We start from the raw sequence: 20498 nt of genomic DNA on the forward strand, positions 1-20498 counted from the left end.
GCTTTTCGAGGCAGGGTTTCTCTGTGTAACTTTGGAGCCCATCCTGACACTCCTGGAGCTCTGCCTGCCTCTGCCTCCCAAGTGCTAGGATTAAAGGTGTGCGCCACTACCGCCCGGCGGGAAGGATCTCTAATGAGCTCCCTTTAGCCCGGTGTTGTTCCGGACACACAAGATAACCCCAGGATAAAACAAAATCTCAGCACATCAGAAACCCGAACCCAGCATGTTCTTGTTCATCTTGGAGAGAGGCCAGCATCGGGTGAGGCATGGGCACCAGTGCTGTTCGTGCACACACGAACTCGCAGCCTGTCAGGTTTCATCCAGAAATGAAGATTGCCATCACATTATTACTCCTGCATTGTTCAAGTTGAGTTCTAGTGATTTTCCTTAACTGGACATAACCTCAAAGAATACATTCTGAGTCAGACACCTAGAGGGCAAACATTAAAAACATTTTCTTGGGTTTCAAGTTTCCCCACATCTTCTAGACTTGCACAGCAGAGCCCAGCTTTAGCTCTAAGAAGCATGCTGTATTTTCTGACTTTGTTTCTTTGAGAAGGGACAGTCATAATTTTAGCTTACCAAATTATTGTCTAGTTACTGGATTTGAAAACACGATGCCATAGAATGTCCTTCCAAACAGCAAATGCCATGCTGCTTCCCCAGCAGCTGCCAGCCACCTGTAAGGTCAGTGTGTGCGCTGCAAGGCTGTGGAAAGATGCATCTCAACGGGAAGGGTGACTGTAATGGGTGGAAAAGGTGATGCTGCCTGGCTTGGTGGTGCCCATCTAGAACCCCAGCACTAGGGGGAGGGGTGGGGAGTGAAGGCAGGGGAATTGGGGGTTTGAGGCCAGCCTGGGCTACATAGAGAGACCTTTTTTTTTTTTTTTAATGCAATGCCCATAGTTCACTGATGACATCTACCAAAGCCTCAAAAATGACAGAGAAATCAGGATGACAAAATAATCATCATCATCATCATCTAATTTCTTCTTGGAGGAAAAAGAAACAAATTGATTTTGATGTGTATCCTCCAATTTTTGTTCACACCTGAAATTTTCCCCACTGTTCTAACAGCATTAAAAGTTGTCCATTAATCTTCTCTTGGGCCAATAATAAAATGGTCTCATAGGGTGCAACAGGAGCCAGAAGCGAGGACTAAGGGGTGAGGGGTGGGGATAGTGTGTAGCTATACCGTCTGTGTGTTAGAAACTGAATATCCCATCATCCTCTTATATGTATAGTTGAGTTCTCAGATTTGTAAGTTTTTATACATCCTTTCATTGAATAAACATTTAATTAAATGGGAAAAAAAATCTTAAAAGATCATCAGGAATCTCAGGAACTTGACAGAGTCCTGAAGGAGGAAACAGGATCTCAGTGGCCCAGTTCTGATCACCCAGTTTTCTAAAACTTGTGGTCTGCAGCCAGTGGGATGACAGCAGGGAAAGACACTTGTCCTCAAGCCTAATGGTCCAGGCTCCATCCCAGAACTCACATAAAGATGGACAGAGAGATGACTCCTGAAGATGGTCCGCTGAGCTTCAGAACCATGCTGTGGCATGGACCTCCAGGGAGCAAGGCTGGGTTTTGTACCCATGTTCCTTCCTTCTCTAAGCCCAGCCTCTGCTCACTGGGCTGTCTGCCACGCTCACTGCAGAGACATCCCAAATGAGCTGTCGGAACTAGGCTCTCTCTAGAAGGCTGGAATGTGGGATAGAGGTTGCCAATGAGTCAAAGGAAATAATGACATTACTTAGTGACGAGACTCCTGTCATTTTCCTGCTGGAAACCCTTCTGACTCTTGGCCCAGAATTTTTTTTTTTTTTTTTTTTTTTTGGTTTTTCGAGACAGGGTTTCTCTGTGGTTTTGGAGCCTGTCCTGGAACTAGCTCTTGTAGACCAGGCTGGCCTCGAACTCACAGAGATCCGCCTGCCTCTGCCTCCCAAGTGCTGGGATTAAAGGCGTGCGCCACCACCGCCCGGCATCTTGGCCCAGAATTTTAAGGTCAGTCATTGACCCTCACCACAGGAAGGTCATGGAGGCAGCCTGCCTGGCTGGGAGCAAAGAGAACTGTGTGTGCTGTGTCTGATGGGCGTGGATTTCTGGCAGCTTTGTGTTTGTAAACCTTATTTAGCTGAAACCTGAGCAGTGAAGGGTGGGAGCTCCCCATTGCTGATATAATTCCTCACAAAGCTGAGCACATACCCACTGGGTCTCAAGATTATTCCTGCCCAGCGGTGGCGGCGGTGGCACATGCCTTTAATCCCAGAACTCAGGAGGCAGACAAATCTCTAAGTTCGAGGTCAACCTGGTCTACACAGAGAGTTCCAGGACAGTCAGGGCTACACAGAGAAACCTTGTCTCAAAAAAACCAAGCCAGTCCCTTTCTGAATGGAGTAGGAAGGAAGGAAGCGGGTAGATGAAGGGGAGGAGTAGGAGGAGAGGAGGGAGGGGGAACTGTAATCGGTGTATAAAATAAATGAAAATAATGTTATTTAAATTTAAAAAAAGATGAAGGTTATTCCCACCCTCAAGTGCTCTTCTCTCTTTCAGCGAGTTTCCCGATGACCCAGGAGTGCAGTGGGACACAGAGAGTGTGGCCAACACCGTCCTCCAACACATAGAGGTCAATGACATCAACCTGGTAAGGCAGTGCCACACTGGGCAAAACCCAGGGCCCCATCCTGTCACACGGACTAGCTTGTGCTACTTGTCTGTGGATGCCTCCCACTCCCAGCCCTGCTCCAAGCCCACTCCAAAGAGCTGTCTGCTAAGCCCACTGAGGAGCAGACACGCCTTCCAATTACCTTTGAACTTGATCTTGTGCATGATCAAGTGAGCAAGTTCTCAGTCCTCAGGCTGAGAGCATTTTCTAATCATGTCCTGCTCCCCCACCTTTCTCTTGCCTCCTGAGAATTCAGAACCTCAGGAACTAGCAAGAGACTTTCACTGACCCAGAACGTCTCATACCCAGTGGTTTCACAGCTACGGGATGATTCTCACTTTGAGGATAAGTGTTATGAATGTTAAAATTCTTAATGATCCAGATGGCTTCCAGAGACATATAGGGGCAATGAGGGGGCATCTAGGGATCTCACCCAGAGCTTTAGGCATAATAGGCCCTAGATCTGTCAAAGAGCTATATTCCCAGTTCTGTGGCTATGAGGTTTAAGCCTCCATTTCTTTTGTTTGCTTGTTTGAAACAGGTTCTCACAGGCACCCTTGAAACTCACATAGATCAACCTGCATTTGCCTCTGACTTTTGCTAGGATTAAAGGCGTGCAACATCATGCCCAGCTAACCTTCATTTCTTTTAAAAAAAAAATGAGGCTAAGTTCATATTCACTTTATAAGGGAAATCACCATTTTAGAGCAGCAGTAGAGATATACATTCGCATAGGGTTAGCAGGTTAGGGTTCTGCAACAGTCAGTTCTGGCCCAAAACACATAGAAATCCTCCTGCTTCCGCCTCCCAAGTGCCGGGATTAAAGATGTGCACACCACACTTGGCCGAAGCAGTCCACTTTAAAGTTTCCAAGGTTTACTTTCTTTTTTTTTTTTTTTTTTGGTTTTTCAAGACAGGGTTTCTCTGTGGTTTTGGAGCCTGTCCTGGAACTAGCTCTTGTAGACCAGGCTGGCCTCGAACTCACAGAGATCCGCCTGCCTCTGCCTCCCAAGTGCTGGGATTAAAGGCTTGTGCCACCACCACCCGGCAAGGTTTACTTTCCTAATCCCCAAATAGTGATTCTTCATAGGTTAACGGCAAAGCTTTGCTATTCAGAGCCCTTCTCATTTGACTGAATTTTGTTAGAAGGTAGAGCCTGCTGGTTAAGAAGCTTATTGGGCTTTCAGTCAATGACTGAAGTTCATTGAGTGAATTAACACATTAGTCTTTTTTAAGGACTTTTTTCTTTTTGTCATATGTACAATATGAACCTATATGAGTATATGTGCACCATGTATCTACAGGAGCTCATAGAGGCCAGAAAAGGGTGTTGGGTGCCCTGGAACTAGAGTTGGTTGCCGGGGTCTCCTGGGAGAGCGAGCAGTAAGAACTGTTAGCCACTGAGCCATCTTTTTGCCTCTGTACCCTGCTTTCTTATGGTAGTGGATCTCCAGGGACTACCCCCAATCCTGGTTCTCATCATAGTGTGTCAGAAGTGTTGGCCGTTACCACTCCCTCTCTTTGTAAGGGAAAATTCACCATTCCAGACTTAGAAGTCATGGCCTTTCTTGATCTGCCCGGTATGTCCTGAGCACGGGAGAACAGGATTTGTCTTCATGTAGGGGCTGAGTTACTCTGAGCAGACTGCAGGATTACAGGCATTAGCAACATGGCCCATTTTTTTTTTTTTTTTTTTTTTTTGGTTTATTGAGACAGGGTTTCTCTGTGGTTTTGGAGCCTGTCCTGGAACTAGCTCTTGTAGACCAGGCTGGTCTCGAACTCACAGAGATCCGCCTGCCTCTGCCTCCCGAGTGCTGCGATTAAAGGCGTGCGCCACCACCGCCCGGCTCAACCTCTCCATCTTGAAATTCTTAATCACATTGGCAAAATCCCTTTGCTACATGAAGTAATGACTCAGGTTCCAGGGAAACAGGACATGTGTAGCAGAGCAAATCTACAGAGCAGCCATACTCCACGGCCCTCGTTCACACAAGATGGGAGGGCCCAGTATTATTACCATACTAGGGATGCCTTTTTTTTTTTTTTCAAGACAAGGTTTCTCTGTAGCTTTGGAGCTGTCCTGGAACTAGCTCTTGTAGACCAGGCGGGCCTTGAACTCACAGAGATCTGCCTGCCTCTGCCTTCCAAGTGCTGGGATTAAAGGCGTGTGCCACCACAGCTGGGCTCATCCTAGGAATGACTTTTAATGGGTCCTAAGCCTCACAGTCTCAGGATCTGCTCCTGGTTAGGGAGAAACATCAATGTATTCTTTTAATAATAAAACCCAGTTCTGATGCCTGGCCCTAGAAAAATTCCTGAACAGAGCGCCCGCCTCCAGGGGCACTAATTATGATTTGAGACCAGTGAATGGGAGGAGGACTATGCCAGAAAGCTTCTGAGTTTCAGCTGGAGTTCTAGCCCAGTGGCTGAGTGCTTGCCTAGTTATACACAAGGCCCCTGGGTTTGAATCCCAGTAATGCAATAACCAAGAAAGAAGGAAAAACTGCTTCTTAGTTTTAGCAAAGGGGAACATTTATCCTGGCCTTAAAGCCCTTCTCCTTGTCATCTGAGACTGCGTAGGGCATGCCCTGAATTGGCACTGGCACTCCATGGTGCTCTCATGGTAGCCACGGCCATTCCTGTGTAAAGTGCCTGGTGTATTGGTACAGGTCTGTAATCCCATTACCTGGGAGGTAGAGGCAGGGAATTTAAGACTAGCCTCAGCTATATAGAGAGTTCAAGGCAAGGCTGGGGTACATGAGACATCTCCAAAAAAAATCAAAATCACAAAATAAATAGAGCAAGAGTGAATCTTCCCCAGACTACCCAATTCAGTTCTAACCCTTTCATGTGTATGAGGACACTTTCCATCCCTGGGGACAGCCCTTCTCGTTCCGTCACTCTCTAACCAACCATCCCTAGTCTTTTCCTGAATCCTCGTTCTCTTATACTGCTTCTGTGAGCCACACTGAAGATATCTGTACAAATGGAACGAGAGGCAGCCTGAGCTAGACTTCTGTGACTTGACTCCAGGACGCTGTACTTGTGGGGTGGTACAAGGAAAGGACACCCAGTGAATCAGGCCACATCCACCTGAACAATTCCTATGCAGCAGTCAGCTAAGGAAATGAACGTGCTAGCAAGTGGCCAGGCAAAGAAACAAACATCTGCTGAGACAAGTTCTCATGTATTCCAAGCTGGCCTCAAACTTCCTATAGATCAAGGATAGCTCTACACTTCGGCCCCTCATGCCTGTCTCTCCCAGGATCTGGGATTACACACACGCACCACATGCCTCTCTCTCCCAGGAACAAACTCTGGGTTTTGCGTGTGCTAGGCAAGTTCCCCAGCCCTCAGCAAAGGTATCCTAGCCTTGGTCATCTCAGTCGGTAAAGACTTGCTTTGCAAGCATGAAAATTCAAGTTTGATTTCTAGAGCCCGTGTTGGAAACTAACAAACAAAAACCAGGCACAGTGCTGTGTGTTTATGATCCCAGCACTGGGGAAACAGAGGCAGGCAGATCCCTGGTACTCCCTGCCAGGCTAGCCTGGGCAGCAAACTCCAGGTAGGTGAGGGACACTCTCTCAAAAACAAGGCAGGGATCTCCGGGGGAATAACACCTGCAATTCCTCTCTGGTCTCCAAGGGCACATTCTTGCACACATCTTGCACACACACAAGTTTCTGTCATGAGGCGACTCCCACTCTGCTCTATGTCTCGGAACGAGAGTGAAGCACACACTGACCATCACCACACACAGGTCCATCTGCTCAGGGGCGACCCTGGCTGCTCAGAATTTGAAAAGTTTCAGGTTCTGCCCTTTCCTTCCCCAGAGGAATGGTGAAGGCCACTTTGAAGCTGAGGCAGTGGAGAAGCCATTCCACAGCTCTGAGTGAGCCCTTCCTCCCCGGGTCTGTCCCTACAGGTGGTGACTTTTGATGCAGAAGGAGTCAGTGGTCACAGAAATCATGTGGCTCTGTACAAAGCTGTGAGGTATGCTTCTCTGGGTGACGGGAGTGGGAAAGGGTCTCCCCATGTGCTCCAGGCTCCCAGCCACTAAAACACCTTCCTGCCTGTCGTCCGAGCCCCGGGAAACTTTCTCTTTTGTCACCATGCAGTCAGCGCTGCCCTGGTGCTCACCACCTACCCACCTCACCACATCTTTTTTTTAAACATGTATGGGTGTTCTGCCTTCATGTATGTCTGTGTACCAGTGCACCACGTGCATGCATTGCCCACAGAGGCCAGAAGATGGCGATATATCCCCACAGACTAGTTACAGGTGGTTGTGGGCCTTTGTGTGGGTGCTAGGAATTGTTTTGGTCCCCTAAACAGTGCTCTAAGCCACTAAGCCCCTCTCCAGCCCCACATCCTCTTTATGAGAACTCCTGCAAGTCTTTGTAGGGGTGGGAATGACTGTCTCCTAAGTTTTTTATTTTTCAGGGTTTTTTTTTCAGATTTTTTTTTCAGTCTTTATGTATTGAGTGTAGTAGACATACTATGTTTTTAAAAGTTTTTATTGGCCAAGCCAGGAGGTGGTGGCACATGCCTTTAATCCCAGCACTAGGAGACAGAGGCAGGGGGATCTCTGTGAGTTTGAGGCCAGCCTGATTTAAAATAGTGTCACCCAGGGCTACACAAAGAAACTCTGTCATGAAAAAACAAGACAAACAAAGAAAGTTTTTATTGGCCTATATTAAATATACATGGTAGTGGGTTTTTCATAATCCTTAGATATGTATATGATGTGTTTTGATCATATTCATTCTCTATTGCTCTCTCTTTCCCTTCCCTAGGGTAAGAGACTGACTGTCTTTCCTTCCTGTGCGTGTGTGGCATGCGTGCATGCGTGTGTGTGCATGTGTGTGGCATGCGTGTGTGTGGTGTGCGTGTGTGTGGCATGTGTGTGTGTGCATGTGTGTGGCATGCGTATGTGTGTGGCATGTGTGTGTGCAGCAGTCATTAACCACCTATAGGCCCTTAGGGAGGAGTGGAGGGTTTATATATATATATATATATATATATATATATATATATATATATATATATATATATATATTTTTTTTTTTTTTTTTTTTTTTTTTCGAGACAGGGTTTCTCTGTAGCTTTGGTGCTGGTCCCGGAACTAGCTCTTGTAGACCAGGCTGGCCTCGAACTCACAGAGATCCGCCTGCCTCTGCGTGCACCACCACCGTCCGGCTGGTTTTTTATATTTTTGTTTGTTGATTGATTTTTTTTTTCAAGATTTTTTTTTTTATTAAAAATTTCCGCCTCCTCCCCGCCTCCCTTTTCCCTCCCCCTCCCCCCGGTTGGTTTTGTTTTTGAGACAGGGTCTTGCTATCTCATCCTGGCTGGTCTAGACAAGTCCAATCTCGTCTAGAACTCACTATGTAGACCAGGTTGGGCTCAAATTTACAGTGAGCCTCAGGCCTCTGCCTCTTGATGCTGGGATTACAGGTGTGTACCTGTCCACTTTAACAGTTGAATTCGATTTTATCCCCTGGATACTCCAAATGGGGTAACTGACTCTATTTCCATCTTTACTGTGGCCACAGAAACCTGACAGGCCAAACCCTCAGCCTCAAAAGGAATGAAGGAGAGTCCAGAAGTGAGGCCTGTGGACCAGCACCCAGTTTAACCATCTTCACCCCTCCCCTCGCTGATGTTCCCTGGCTTTTGAGAGAATAACATACCTGTGTAATGTGACATCCCAATTGTTGCCTGTTAGCCTGGCATTTGGGAGACTGGTAGGAAGGTCTCTGTATCAGGCATTTTAGGCCACAAGCAAGACTATCTCATCTTATCAGTGAAACCAAAATGAAGCCTCAAAAATGGTACATGACTTACGGTCAAACAGACTGTGTTCCCTCTCCTCCAGAGAATACTTCTGCAGAGTGCAGGTTCTGTCCTAGCTGCCGAGGAAGGAAAGGGGCACTGGAAAGTCTTACTTTCCCTCCTTCTAAACATGTTCATCATTCTCAGACTGAAGCTGTCAATGTTATGAAGTTGGAAATGACTTCATTGGTCACTGAGTGCAACCCTCTCATTTGACAGGCAGTGAAGAGGTATGCCCATCACAAGACTCAACATTAGCAGAGACAAGCCTAGCACTCGGGCATTCTGGTTCTCTCTTCCATTAGGTGCCTCCATTGGCTGCTTCCATTAGGAAGGCAAACCCAGCTTGATAGCTCCACAGCCTCGTCTTTAATTGTATGCAAATTTGGAAGGTGCTAGAAATTAGTACTCTCGTATCTTCTTCCCAGTTAACTCTGATTCTTTTGTGGGATGATGACACCACACTTTTCTCCCCTCTTGTAAAAACCATTCATTTCCTGGACCAGCAGAGGCCACAGATACAGCTATGTGTTAATAGTTGCATTAGGTTCATTCATAGTTAAGAAAGTCGCACCACAGGTTTCAGTAGACGATGCAATTTTTTGGATGAAGATACACAAAAAAGGTGTGTATTCCAGGAATGGACGTTTAGCCAAACTTGTTATTCTAAAGACTGGACTTCTGGAAAGCCAGCCATTGGCAGGTAGAAACAGGGGCTCCACTTCATTCCAGGTCCACACAGAGCCTTATAAATTTGTGCCCAACTATTCACCAGGAAAATGGTCAGCTCAAGTTTGCTATAAACAAACCAAGAGCCTCAGCAGACAGCAGGCAAGGCACTTGAGGGGACTTGGTTAGTTCCATCCCTGCTTGTGATGCTTGTTTTTTGTCAGCTTGACACAGCTAGGTCATCTGGGAAGAGGGAATGTCAATTAAGAAAAGGCCTCCATCAAATTGGCCTGAAGGAAAGCCTGTGGGGCATTTTCTTGATTGATGATTGATGTAGAGGGGCCCAGCCTACTGTGGGCGGTGTCCTCCATGGCAGGTGGTCCTTTGTGTACAAGAAAGCAGGTCCAGCAAGCCAAAGATAGCAAGCCAGTAAGAAGCTTCTCCATGGCCTCTGCTTCAGTTCCTGCCTCCAGGTTCCTGTTTGAATTCTTGACCTGACTTTCCTGTGATAGACAGTGATCTGGGAGTTTTAAGATGAAAACCCCCCAGAGTCACTTTTGGTCATGGTATTTATCACAGCAACAGAGAGCCAACTAGGACACTAGCCAACCCTGTGGGGGCCCCGGGAGGAGTCATCCAGGGCAGGGCACAGCTTTCTGCCAACAGCCTGCCACGGCTGGTATTCTTCAGATGCTGTAGTGTCATGGGCTCTCAGAGTTCACGAGTCCTCTCTGTACTCGTGAGCCCGCACTTCAGAGAAAGCAATGCTTGGGCACACTGACCAGCTACTTAAAGTTTTCTCCACATCCTCCTCCTGTCTGCTGAGTCCACCCAATTCACCTTTATCCTCACCTGTGCCCTTGTGTGGCATTTGACCCTGTCACTCATCAAAATGCTGCTTTGACTTACTGACACTGTTCCCACCCCTGGTCTCCCTGATCATCTCCCAGTCTCTTCCTGTCTTTCTTCCTACCCAAGGCCCCTCTGTGTCCCTGTGCCCAGGGCTCTCTTCCCAGCCATGCTCAGTAAGGTTCTTCAAGGGTCACGAGGGCTGTGAGTGTGATTACGTGGTGTGGGCCTCCAGTTCTCACCTCTGGACCAGTGCATCTGCCTCAAAGTCAGACTGGCTCTGCCCAGAGTGTAGGACATGATGTCTCCCAGGATCCCAGAAACCTCTTTCAGCTTTTCTGATTCTTAGGGTTCCCATGCATTTACCAACTAACTTTCTCTTGACTCCTTCACTTTGACCCCTGCCCCTGAGCCCCTATTCATGTGTGTGTGTATCTATGTTGTCTGGGTCTACCCACTTCTTCTGTGTCCCCTGTCCTCTGATAACAAGGCTAGGAAGCAATCCAGTAATTGCTGGTGTTGAATTTACCGTGCCCCTCCTTAGAGCAGTGAGTTCAGAACAGCTTTTATTGTCAGACAGTGGGAGTGAGGGGGGTCAAAAGGAGAAAGAAAATATGAAACAAAATTAACATGTTCAAAATTCTTTCATTAGACTCTCTCTCTATATATGTGTGTGTGTGTGTGTGTGTGTGTTGTTTTGGTTTTTCAAGACAGGATTTTTATCTCTGATAGCTCTGGCTGTCCTGAAACTCACTCTGTAGACCAAGCTGGCTTCAAACTCACAGAGATATGCCTGCTTCTGCCTCCCAAGTGTATAATTTCATTTTTGTTTTGTATTTATTTTTTTGTTTTTTCGAGACAACATTTCTCTGCATAGCCCTGACTATCCTGGAACTCACTATGTAGACCAGGTTGGTCTTGAACTCAGAGATCTATCTGCCTCTGCCTTCTGAGTGCTGGGATTAAACGCATGTACCACCAAGGCCGGCTAACTCAAAGTTTAAGGATAGTTACCCATTTACTCTAATGGGTAACACTTGGCCAGACTGTTCCATAAGCCGTACACCAGCTTCTGGATCAAGCTGAGTGGGGATGAAATGCCTGCTCTGCTCCCCTCAGCAATAGCCAAAGGTGTAGAATCCCATATATTTAGATGCTGGTTCATGCAGTAGAAACCATGGGGAGGCTATGCATTTGGTTGGGCCTGGGCCGCACGGGCCTTGCTCTGAAGGTCCCTCCTGTTAACACAGAAGAGTTAAGTGACTCATTCCCTCTCTAATGTTTGTCCTCTCTGTCCTCCAGGGCCCTGCACTCTGAAGGGAAGCTGCCTACAGGTAAGGAAGGCCTGGTTTTATTGCAAATAGACAATGGTTACTATCCCTTTAATAAATTTACCAGGGAAATTTGCAAATATTTTTTATAATTTTTTTTTTATTTATTTTTATTTTTTTTATTTTTTGTTTTTGTTTTTCGAGACAGGGTTTCTCTGTGGCTTTGGAGCCTGTCCTGGAACTAGCTCTGTAGACCAGGCTGGTCTCGAACTCACAGAGATCCGCCTGCCTCTGCCTCCCGAGTGCTGGGATTAAAGGCGTGCGCCACCATCGCCCGGCTGGAAATTTGCAAATATTGTCAGCCCTCTATATCTGTGGGTTTCTATGTATCCATGGATTTCACAGCCTGGGATCAAAATTGCTCAAGGGGATGCTGGAGACGTGGCTCCCCAGTTAAGAGCACTTACTGCTCTCACAAAAAGCCTGGGTTCAGTTCCCTGCACCCATATCAGGCGGATTACAACAACCTATAACTCCAGTTCAGGGACTTCAGACACCCTGTGCACAAATGTGGTGCACATAAAGTCAGGCAGGCATGAGCATATGCTCGTGCATGTACACACGCACGCACACGCGCACACACACACACGTTTAAATATGCAGGGGGGAAGGGCACCTGTACAGAACATGCAGATTCTTTTTTCATCATTGGTCCCTAGACAATGCAATGTAGCAACTATTTCCACGGCATTTGCCTTATATTAGGGATTATGAGTAACCTAGAGATGATTTAACATACACAAGAGAATGTGGGTAGGTTCTGTGTAAGTCCTCCATCATTCTATGAGAGACTTGAGCATCCATAACTGTAGTATTTGTGGGGGTCCTAGGACAGCATTGCTGTGCACTGAAGGACACCTAGACACAGAGCAGCCTGTGTTGGAAGGTTGGTCACTCCCCCTGAACCAGTCAGGTCTGTGTGGGGTTCAGACTGTATCCACTGCCAACATTGGGAAGGTAGCTCTTTTCCACTGCCGACATTCTGTTAGTCTGTCTCCCATCACCTCCCATCACCCACTCAATTAAGGGTTACAAAGGTGACTCACAAGGTTCCTGTAGATTGATGAGCTTGAAATAGTGCACTTTCTAACCCCTCCCTGTGAAACTGACCCCACTGGCCAGTCACTGCCTGGGAGGCATAGAACCACAGTGGCTATCCGCTGCCTGATGTCCTATGCTACTTCTCTGAGCAAGTTCCGGCCTGTTCTGCCTTACAAGGGTGACATGAGATCAAAAGTGACCTAAGTGATGTGTGCTGTCCTCCCAGCTGTGTCTTCTGTCCACCATGTAAGATGGGCGGGCCCACACTAGCAACACCATTTTAGCAGCTAGGAATCTAAAATCCAGAGCAGTTAAGGGAATTTGCGTGTCAGGTTTTTTTGGTTTTTTGTTTGTTTGTTTGTTTGTTTTTCCAGAGACAGGGTCTCACTCTGAAGCCCAGGCTAACCTCAAATGCATTATGAAACCCAGGCTTGCCTCTGACTCATGGGAGTCCCCCTGCCTCTGCCATCCAAGTGCTGGGGTGACAGGTGGAAGCCACCACACCCAGCACCTCGTGTTGGAGCAAAGCTGAAATGAGTCTTCAGCCTCCTGACTCAGACATTCCTGTCTCCATCCTCCATCCCTCCCTCCCTCTGGCAGCCCCTTCCTCTCAGTTACACAGACAGTGGGCGGGACCTCTGTGGCCCTGTCACTCTTCCTATACAGGAATATACTGGTCTAAGTGCCACCACGCACCCAAGCTGGAGAGCAACTGCTCAGCCTGCCTTGAGCCACCTAGAGAGGGAGGTGCTCAGGGAAACGCCCGGCTGAGAGCAGCAGCGGAATCCCATCTGCCATCCCTCCTTGCCCAGGGTGTTCAGTACTCACTCTGCAGTCTGTAAGTGTCCTCCGGAAGTACCTCTACCTCCTGGATCTGCCCTGGTCTCTACTCTCATCCCAGGATGCCCTCTTCATGCTCACCAGCAAAGAAGTGGCACAGGCCAAGGTAAGGATTGTACTTCCTGGATACTGCACTGTGAACCTAGCCTCAGGTCCCTGGGCTCCGAAAAGCCCTGCTACCTGGCAAAGCCCCCTCCACAGGGATGAGGCCTGCCCTGCTTGCTAGACGATTTCAGCTACACCTGACAAGGATGAGGCCTGCCCCGCTTGCTAGACGATTTCAGCTACACCTGACAGGGACGAGGCCTGCCCCGCTTGCTAGACGATTTCAGCTACACCTGACAGGGACGAGGCCTGCCCTGCTTGCTAGACGATTTCAGCTACACCTGACAGGGACAAGGCCTGCCCTGCTTGCTAGACGATTTCAGCTACACCTGACAGGGACGAGGCCTGCCCCGCTTGCTAGACGATTTCAGCTACACCTGACAGGGATGTATTTTCAATGACTTGGGCCTTTTTTTCTGATTATAAAAACTTTAAATAAACAAATGGCAACACACTAATTTTAGGAATCTCAGAAATACATAATAGCATCAGTAAAATAAATAAGCGTCTGGAGAGATGGCTCAGTGGTTAAGAACACCTGATGCTCTTGCAGGGGACCTGGGTTCAGTTCCCTGCACCCACCTTGAGCATCCCACAACCATCTGAAACTCCAGTTCCAGGGTGTCTTCACCCTCTTCTGGCCTCCATGAGTACTATACATAAGGGATACATATACAAGTGCACCCATACATATAAAATAAATCTTTTTTTAAAAAAAAAAAAAGCCAGCAGCGGGGCAGGTGACTCTGAGAAGCATTAGAGCTGGGGGTGGGGGACTGCAGGTCGGTGTGTCCTGATCTGGTGAGAAGGGAAGGTCTGAAAATAAGAGCCAGAGCAAGTGTCCTCTGATTCTTCTAGAAAGCCATGTCCTGCCACCAGAGTCAGCTCGTCTGGTTCCGCCGCCTCTACGTCCTCTTCTCCAGATACATGAGAATCAACTCACTGAAGTTCCTCTGAACCCAGAAGAGCTTTCAGACCTTTGGAACAAAAGGGAGGAACAGACCAAGAAGTCCCTGGACCTGGCTTGGGGCTGGCTTATCTCCTTAGCCCGGGGAGATCCCAGCAAAGCAGCCTCTGAGAACAAACCCTATGGACAAGAGTCACACAGACCCTGCTTCCTCCTTAGGGGAAAAAACCACCAAGACCCAAAACTACACCAATGCAATACTCAACTTTTTATTTTTTCTTTTACAACATATACACAGCACAAGCTATGAAAAATATTTTCAAATCTCAGAGGTTAAAAAGATGCATAGAGCCAGGTGATGGCAGACATCTTTAATCACAGCACTCAGGAGACAGAGATAAGCTGAGCTCCATGAATTCGAGGCCAGCCTGGTCTACAGAGAAGTTCCAGGACAGCTGGAACTACACAGAGAAACCCTGTCTTGGGAAAAAAAAAAAATGCATAGAATTACAATCCTTCCAGGTAGTGACATCTGAGACTCTGTACCTGTTCATATTTATTTTGCTATCTATTGTAAATTAAGAGGTTGGGGATGGTAACTTGGTTGGTAGAGTGCTTGCCTAGGTTTGGCCTCCCAGCATAGCATAAACTGTGAGCCAACATTTGGGCTGTGGAGGCAGAAGTATCAGAAATTTGAGGCCATCCTCAGATACATAGCAAGTTTGAAACCAACCCAGGCTAAAGACTCTTCAAAAATAAATAATACGTAAAAATTTAGGAAGGAACTTTTTTGTTTGGTTTTGTTTTGTTTGTTTTCTAAGACAGGGTTTTTCTGTATGGCCTTGACTGTCCTGGAACTGCTCTGTAGGCTAACCTGACATGGAACTCAGAGACACCTTCACATAGACATATATGCAGGCAAAATGCCAATGAACACAAAATAAAAATAAATATTTTTTTAAAGACAGGGTTTCTCTGTATAACAGTCCTAAGCTGTCCTGGCTGGCCCCAAACTCACAGAGATTCGCCTGTCTGTCTCTCTCCCTCCCAAGTGCTGAAATTAAAGGTGTATGCCACCACCATGCAGCTATAAAAACAAATAATTAAAAACAAAAAACAAAAAAATAAGAAGAGGCCAGTTCAGTCTATGTAATGAGTTCCAGAATAGCCAAGGCTATAGCGAGAGACCCTGTCTAAAAAGGCCTGCATGGTGGTGCACTCTCAGGATGCTGAAGCAGAAGGATTTCAAGTTTAAAGCCACCACGATCTACATGGCAAGACACTCTCTCAAAACCAGACTAAAACACAAACGAATTCACATTTGCCTCATTAAACCTTCCATATCATTCAATCTGTAACAATTGCAGGCAGGCCAAAACTACGTGACACACTGGAAAAATGCTCTTTCCTAGGGTTTGTGGTTATGATTTGCAGAGCCTGAGCTGAAACCTAATAACAGTTTCCTTTCAATTTGCTTCATGGATGCCCTGCACTCTAAAGGTCTCTTTTGGAGCAGAGGGATGCTGGGGAGGGTAAAGTGTCAAGATGCAGGACAAATAACAGGGTCCAGGCGAGATTGGTAGTTATGGAAAAGTACTGTATCCAAATTCACCAGGGGGAAATTAAAAGCCTGCAAAACAGCTGGGGGTGTAGCTCAGCGAAGCGGTTGCCTAGGATGCATGGAGACCTGGGTCTGGTTTCCAATGCTATATAAACAGGGTGTGGTGGTGGTGCCTGCCTGAAATCTCAGCATTCAAGAGGTGAAGGCCAGAGGATCAGAAATTCAAGGTTATGGTGTGAGGTGGTGGCACAAGCCTTTAAGGCCAGCACTTGGTGGGCAGGGGAGGGGGACATGCAGAGGCAGGCAGATCTCTGTAAGTTCAAGAGAACCAGGGCTATGTAGAGAGACCGTGCCTTAAAAAGTGAAAAATAGAACAGAACACTGTAACAGTCGGAGGCTCTAATTTCATCCAGAATCTGGCAAATCAACCTGGCAGCTAGTTCACACAGCACTTAGAAACGCCAGCACTGGGCTAGAGTGAACGGTGCACACTCGAAAGCACCCACCGCTCCTGCAGAGGGCCAGTCTGATTTCCAGCACCCGTGTCAGGCAACTCATTCCCTGCTCCAAAGGGACCCAAAGCCTCTGGTCACCTGCATTCACATACACAAGCCTACACACGACAAAGACATACAAGATTTTCAAATCCTTTAAAAAAGCCATCGATATCCACTTACAGAACACTCATTTACAAACACCAGTTAGTCACTGGCCACTGAAAACTCCGTTATAAGTACCCCAACACAGAGACTTTTCTGTTCAGTGTGTGACCAAAATCTAACTTCAGACGAGGTGCAGTATTACATTCTTATAATCCCAGCACTCAGGAGCCCGAGGGAGGAGGAGTGCAAGTTCAAAGCAAGGCTAGCCGGCACATAACAAGACTTTGTCTCAGAAAACAACAACAAAGACCAAAACCTAAGAACAAACATAACACCACCCTTTCTCAAAGAGAAAATAAAACCAAATCCTAGGACGGAAGCTGTGACAGTGGAAGAGTGTCCCAGAGGCTATAAACTCACACTCACACACACACACTCACACACACACTCACACACACACACTCACACACACACACTCACACACACTCACACACACACACACTCACACACACACACTCACACACTCACACACACACACACACTCACACACACACACTCACACACACTCACACACTCACACACACACTCTCACACACACACTCACACACACACACACACCTAGAAATAAGAAGTTTAGCATGTGGAATCTGTATGTAATCTATAGTCTTTAAATTCTTTCACTTAAAAAAAGGTGGGGCTGGAGAGATAGATGGCTCAGTGGTTAGAGCGCTGGCTGCTCTTCCAGAGAGCCTGGGTTCAATTCCCAGCACCCACATGGCAGCTCAAAACCCTAGCTCCGGTTCCAGTGGTTCTGATGCCCTCGCATAGATATACATGCATGCAAAAGATCAACACACATAAAAAGAAATTATTTTTTAAAAGATAGAAAACAAGTGAACTACAGGATTCAATTTCAGAAAGTCAACACCATAAACCAGAAGGAAGACTTATTTACAGATGAACACTAACAATAGGTACAACAGAAGATAATAGAAAGGATAGTAAGTTTTCTTCCCCCGCCCCCCCCGGTAAGTTTTCTTTGAGAAATGAAATAAATAAGCTGAGATTGGGGATTTGGCTCAGTGATAGAGTCCTAGAAGCATGATACCATAAGTTCAGTCCTCAGCTCCAGAAGAGAGGGAGGGAGGGAGGGAGGGAGGGAGGGAGGGAGGGAGGGAGGGAGGGAGGGAGAAGTCAGCATATGGAAACACTAAATAAAAAGAGGAAGCAGAAATGGTTTCTGAGACCGAATACATAAATCACCACTGAAAAGTGTTTACAGTCCCATGGCAACCAAGTGGGAAGTTTAGTGGAAATGGGTGATTTCCTAAGCCAGTATCAGAATACCACAAATCCCAGCCACAGTGTGATAAATAAGGTCCAATAAGTTCAATAAGTAAGGTTGTATTGCCACACGGGGACTGAAAATCGGTGTCTCTGAGCCTTGGTGGTGAGCATCATGGCAGTTTTAATGAAAACTGGGCTCCCATAGGTCATATGTTTGACTGTTTGGTCCCATTTGGTAGAACTGTTTGGGAAGAATTAGGAGGGGTGGCCTTGTTGAGGGAGGTATGCCACTGGGGCTTCTAGGTTTTAAAAGCCCATGCCAAGCATAGTCTCTTTCTTTTCCTGCCTCATACTGGTGGGTCAAGATGTGCGCTCTTGGCTGTTCCTACCACCATGCCTTTGTTCTGCCATGGACTCTAACCCTCTGAAAACACAAGCCAAACTAAACGCTTTTCTTGGTAAGTTTCTTGGTCATGGTGTTTTGTCACCGCTATAGAAAAGTAACTAAGACAAGCACACACGGACACTTTCAGGTCTCCCGTGTCCTAATCCTGACTTCCCATAACAGATAGCTGTTTGGTGTTGTAAGAAAACTATACAAGAGACTCAGGATCACTTGCAAAGCCGGTCTTCCTACCTCAAATGACCCAACCAAGTAAAATGTCCACAGGCATGCCCAGCTGCTTAGGTGTTAATTGATTGCAAATCGTCAAGTTGACAGCGAAGATCAGCCATCACCCCTTTAATCCCAGTACTAGGAGCAGAAGCTGGCAGTTCTAGGGCAGCAAGGACTACGTGGTGAGATGCTGTCTCAAAATAAAGAACGTAGGCCAGTGAGCAAAGGCGCTTGCCACCAAGCCTGATGACCTGAGTTCAACCTCCAGACATTCGTGGCTGTTGTTTCCCTGTGCCACACAGTGGCTGAAACTGAACCGACAGCTGTCCTGGTTGCTGACTACACTTGGCCACCTCTGCTTCACTGCTAAGGCTGGGGCCGTGGCCCCGGGGAGTCTGCATGTCTCACCGAAGCTGTCTGTGCCACCTCCACACATGGAGGTAAATGTTGTTTCTGACCAAGTCTCTGTCCTTTTATTTTACCAATAAAGACTTGGGAGTCAGATGCTGGGGTGAACACTTGCTAGCTCAGAGGCAGAGAAAGCGGGGGTGGGGGGTGACTTCCTCCTTTGTCTTTGCCTCAGAAAGAATGCTCTCTTCTATACCTTCTGAAAAAGTATTCCTCCAACCAACCAGATGTCTCGCCCTTCTACTTCCTATGACTCTCTCTGTCTCTTTCTCACTCTCTCTCTGACCTCCATATTTCCCCTCACCCTCTATGGTTACTTTCAGCCAACTGGTTGCTTGCTCCACATCTCGACCTATGGTTGATTTTATTTAAACAATGTAATCTCAGGGTTCACAGTGTGATCAACTATCCTGCAACAAATAGTAAATAAAAGAACTGACTCTCTAAACTGTCCTCTGACTTCTGAGCATGCTGTGGAACATACACAGACATGCATGCACATGCAGACACACAGTACAAATTAAAATATTTTTAAATAGATGAGAAGAAATGAAGGATACTGTGGTGGTTTGAAAGAAAACGACCCCCAAATGGAGTGGCACTACTAGGAGGTGTGGCCTTGCTGGAGAAAGCCTGTCTCTGTGGAGGGCAGGGCTTTGAGGTCTCCTATCTTAAGCTACGCCCAGCTCATTTCTGTTGTCTACGGATCAAGACAGAAATCTCAGGATCAAGATGTAGAAATCAGTTCCCTCTCCAGCACCACATCTCCCTACACACCACCATGACAAGAATGGACTCAATCTCTGAAACTGTAAACCACCCCCAATAAAATGTCTTCCTTTAAAAGAGTTGCCGTGGTCATGGTGTCTCTTCACAGCAACAGAAACCCTAACTGAGACAGACACAGATTTGAAAACACAGCTTGTACAGTAACAGGGATGGTTGGTTCATCCAAGGAAATGCTGACAACCTGCTACTTGTTTTGATGCTGTGGAGGTCAGCTCCCCCTTATACCTTTCATAGGATCTAGCCGGGTAGAGGGGTTGGAGGAGGGACTGCAAATAGAAAAAAAAAGTCAAGATTAAAGGACTGTTTGTTTGAAAAACAAGAGACACAAGGGCAAAATATGAAAGTAGAAAAATACAGGTAAGTATATAGAGACTTTAGTAAAAAAAATACTCTTGGGTCTGGAGGAACGGCTCAGCAAATAAAAGCACTGCTCTTGCCCCTAACATACAAGTAGTGGACATACAAACACACAGGCAAACATATAAAATAAAAATCTTTTTAAAAATTAAATTTAGAGCTGGGTGTGGTGGTGCACATCTTTAGTCCCAGAACTTGGGCAGCAAAGACAGGTGGATCTCTGAGTTCAAAGCCAGCCTGGTCTACAGAGCAAGTTCCAGGAGAACCAGGACTACACAGAGAAACCCTGCCTCCAAACAAACAGACACAATTTCAGTGGCTCAGTAGTTAAAGGCACTGGTTGCTCTTCCAGAGGTTGAGTTCAATTCCCAGCACCCACATGGTAGCTCACAATCATCTATAATGGTATCTGATGCTCTCTTCTGGTGTGCAGGCATACAGGCAAATAGAGCACCCATATCCAAAAAAATACATAAATCTTTTAAAATTAAATTTATAAAGCGTGGTGGCGCACGCCTTTAATCCCAGCACTCGGGAGGCAGAGGCAGGAGGATCTCTGTGAGTTTGAGGCCAGCCTGGTCTAAAAGAGCTAGTTCCAGGACAGGAACCAAAAGCTACAGGGAAACCCTGTCT

General features: G+C 46.7%; 1 protein-coding gene across 4 annotated transcripts in view; it reads left to right on the forward strand.

Annotated features, from left to right (window-relative positions):
* The window catches only part of Pigl (phosphatidylinositol glycan anchor biosynthesis class L), an 80124-nt gene that overhangs the window by 47048 nt on the left and 12578 nt on the right, over nucleotides 1-20498 (forward strand). Inside the window, exons 3-7 of one of the 4 annotated variants that reach the window (XM_057775730.1) lie at nucleotides 2557-2647; nucleotides 6594-6661; nucleotides 11324-11355; nucleotides 13206-13339; nucleotides 14197-14421. In XM_057775730.1, the coding sequence (XP_057631713.1) occupies nucleotides 2557-2647; nucleotides 6594-6661; nucleotides 11324-11355; nucleotides 13206-13339; nucleotides 14197-14295 (424 nt within the window). In that variant the 3' untranslated portion in view covers nucleotides 14296-14421. Of the gene's footprint in view, nucleotides 1-2556; nucleotides 2648-6593; nucleotides 6662-11323; nucleotides 11356-13205; nucleotides 13340-14196; nucleotides 17530-20498 lie in introns of those variants that run through there. The other 3 variants (XM_057775733.1, XM_057775731.1, XM_057775732.1) reach the window with 3 other exon arrangements.

This window comes from Chionomys nivalis, chromosome 7, assembly GCF_950005125.1.
Source record: "Chionomys nivalis chromosome 7, mChiNiv1.1, whole genome shotgun sequence".
In the NCBI taxonomy this organism is placed as follows: domain Eukaryota; kingdom Metazoa; phylum Chordata; class Mammalia; order Rodentia; family Cricetidae; genus Chionomys; species Chionomys nivalis.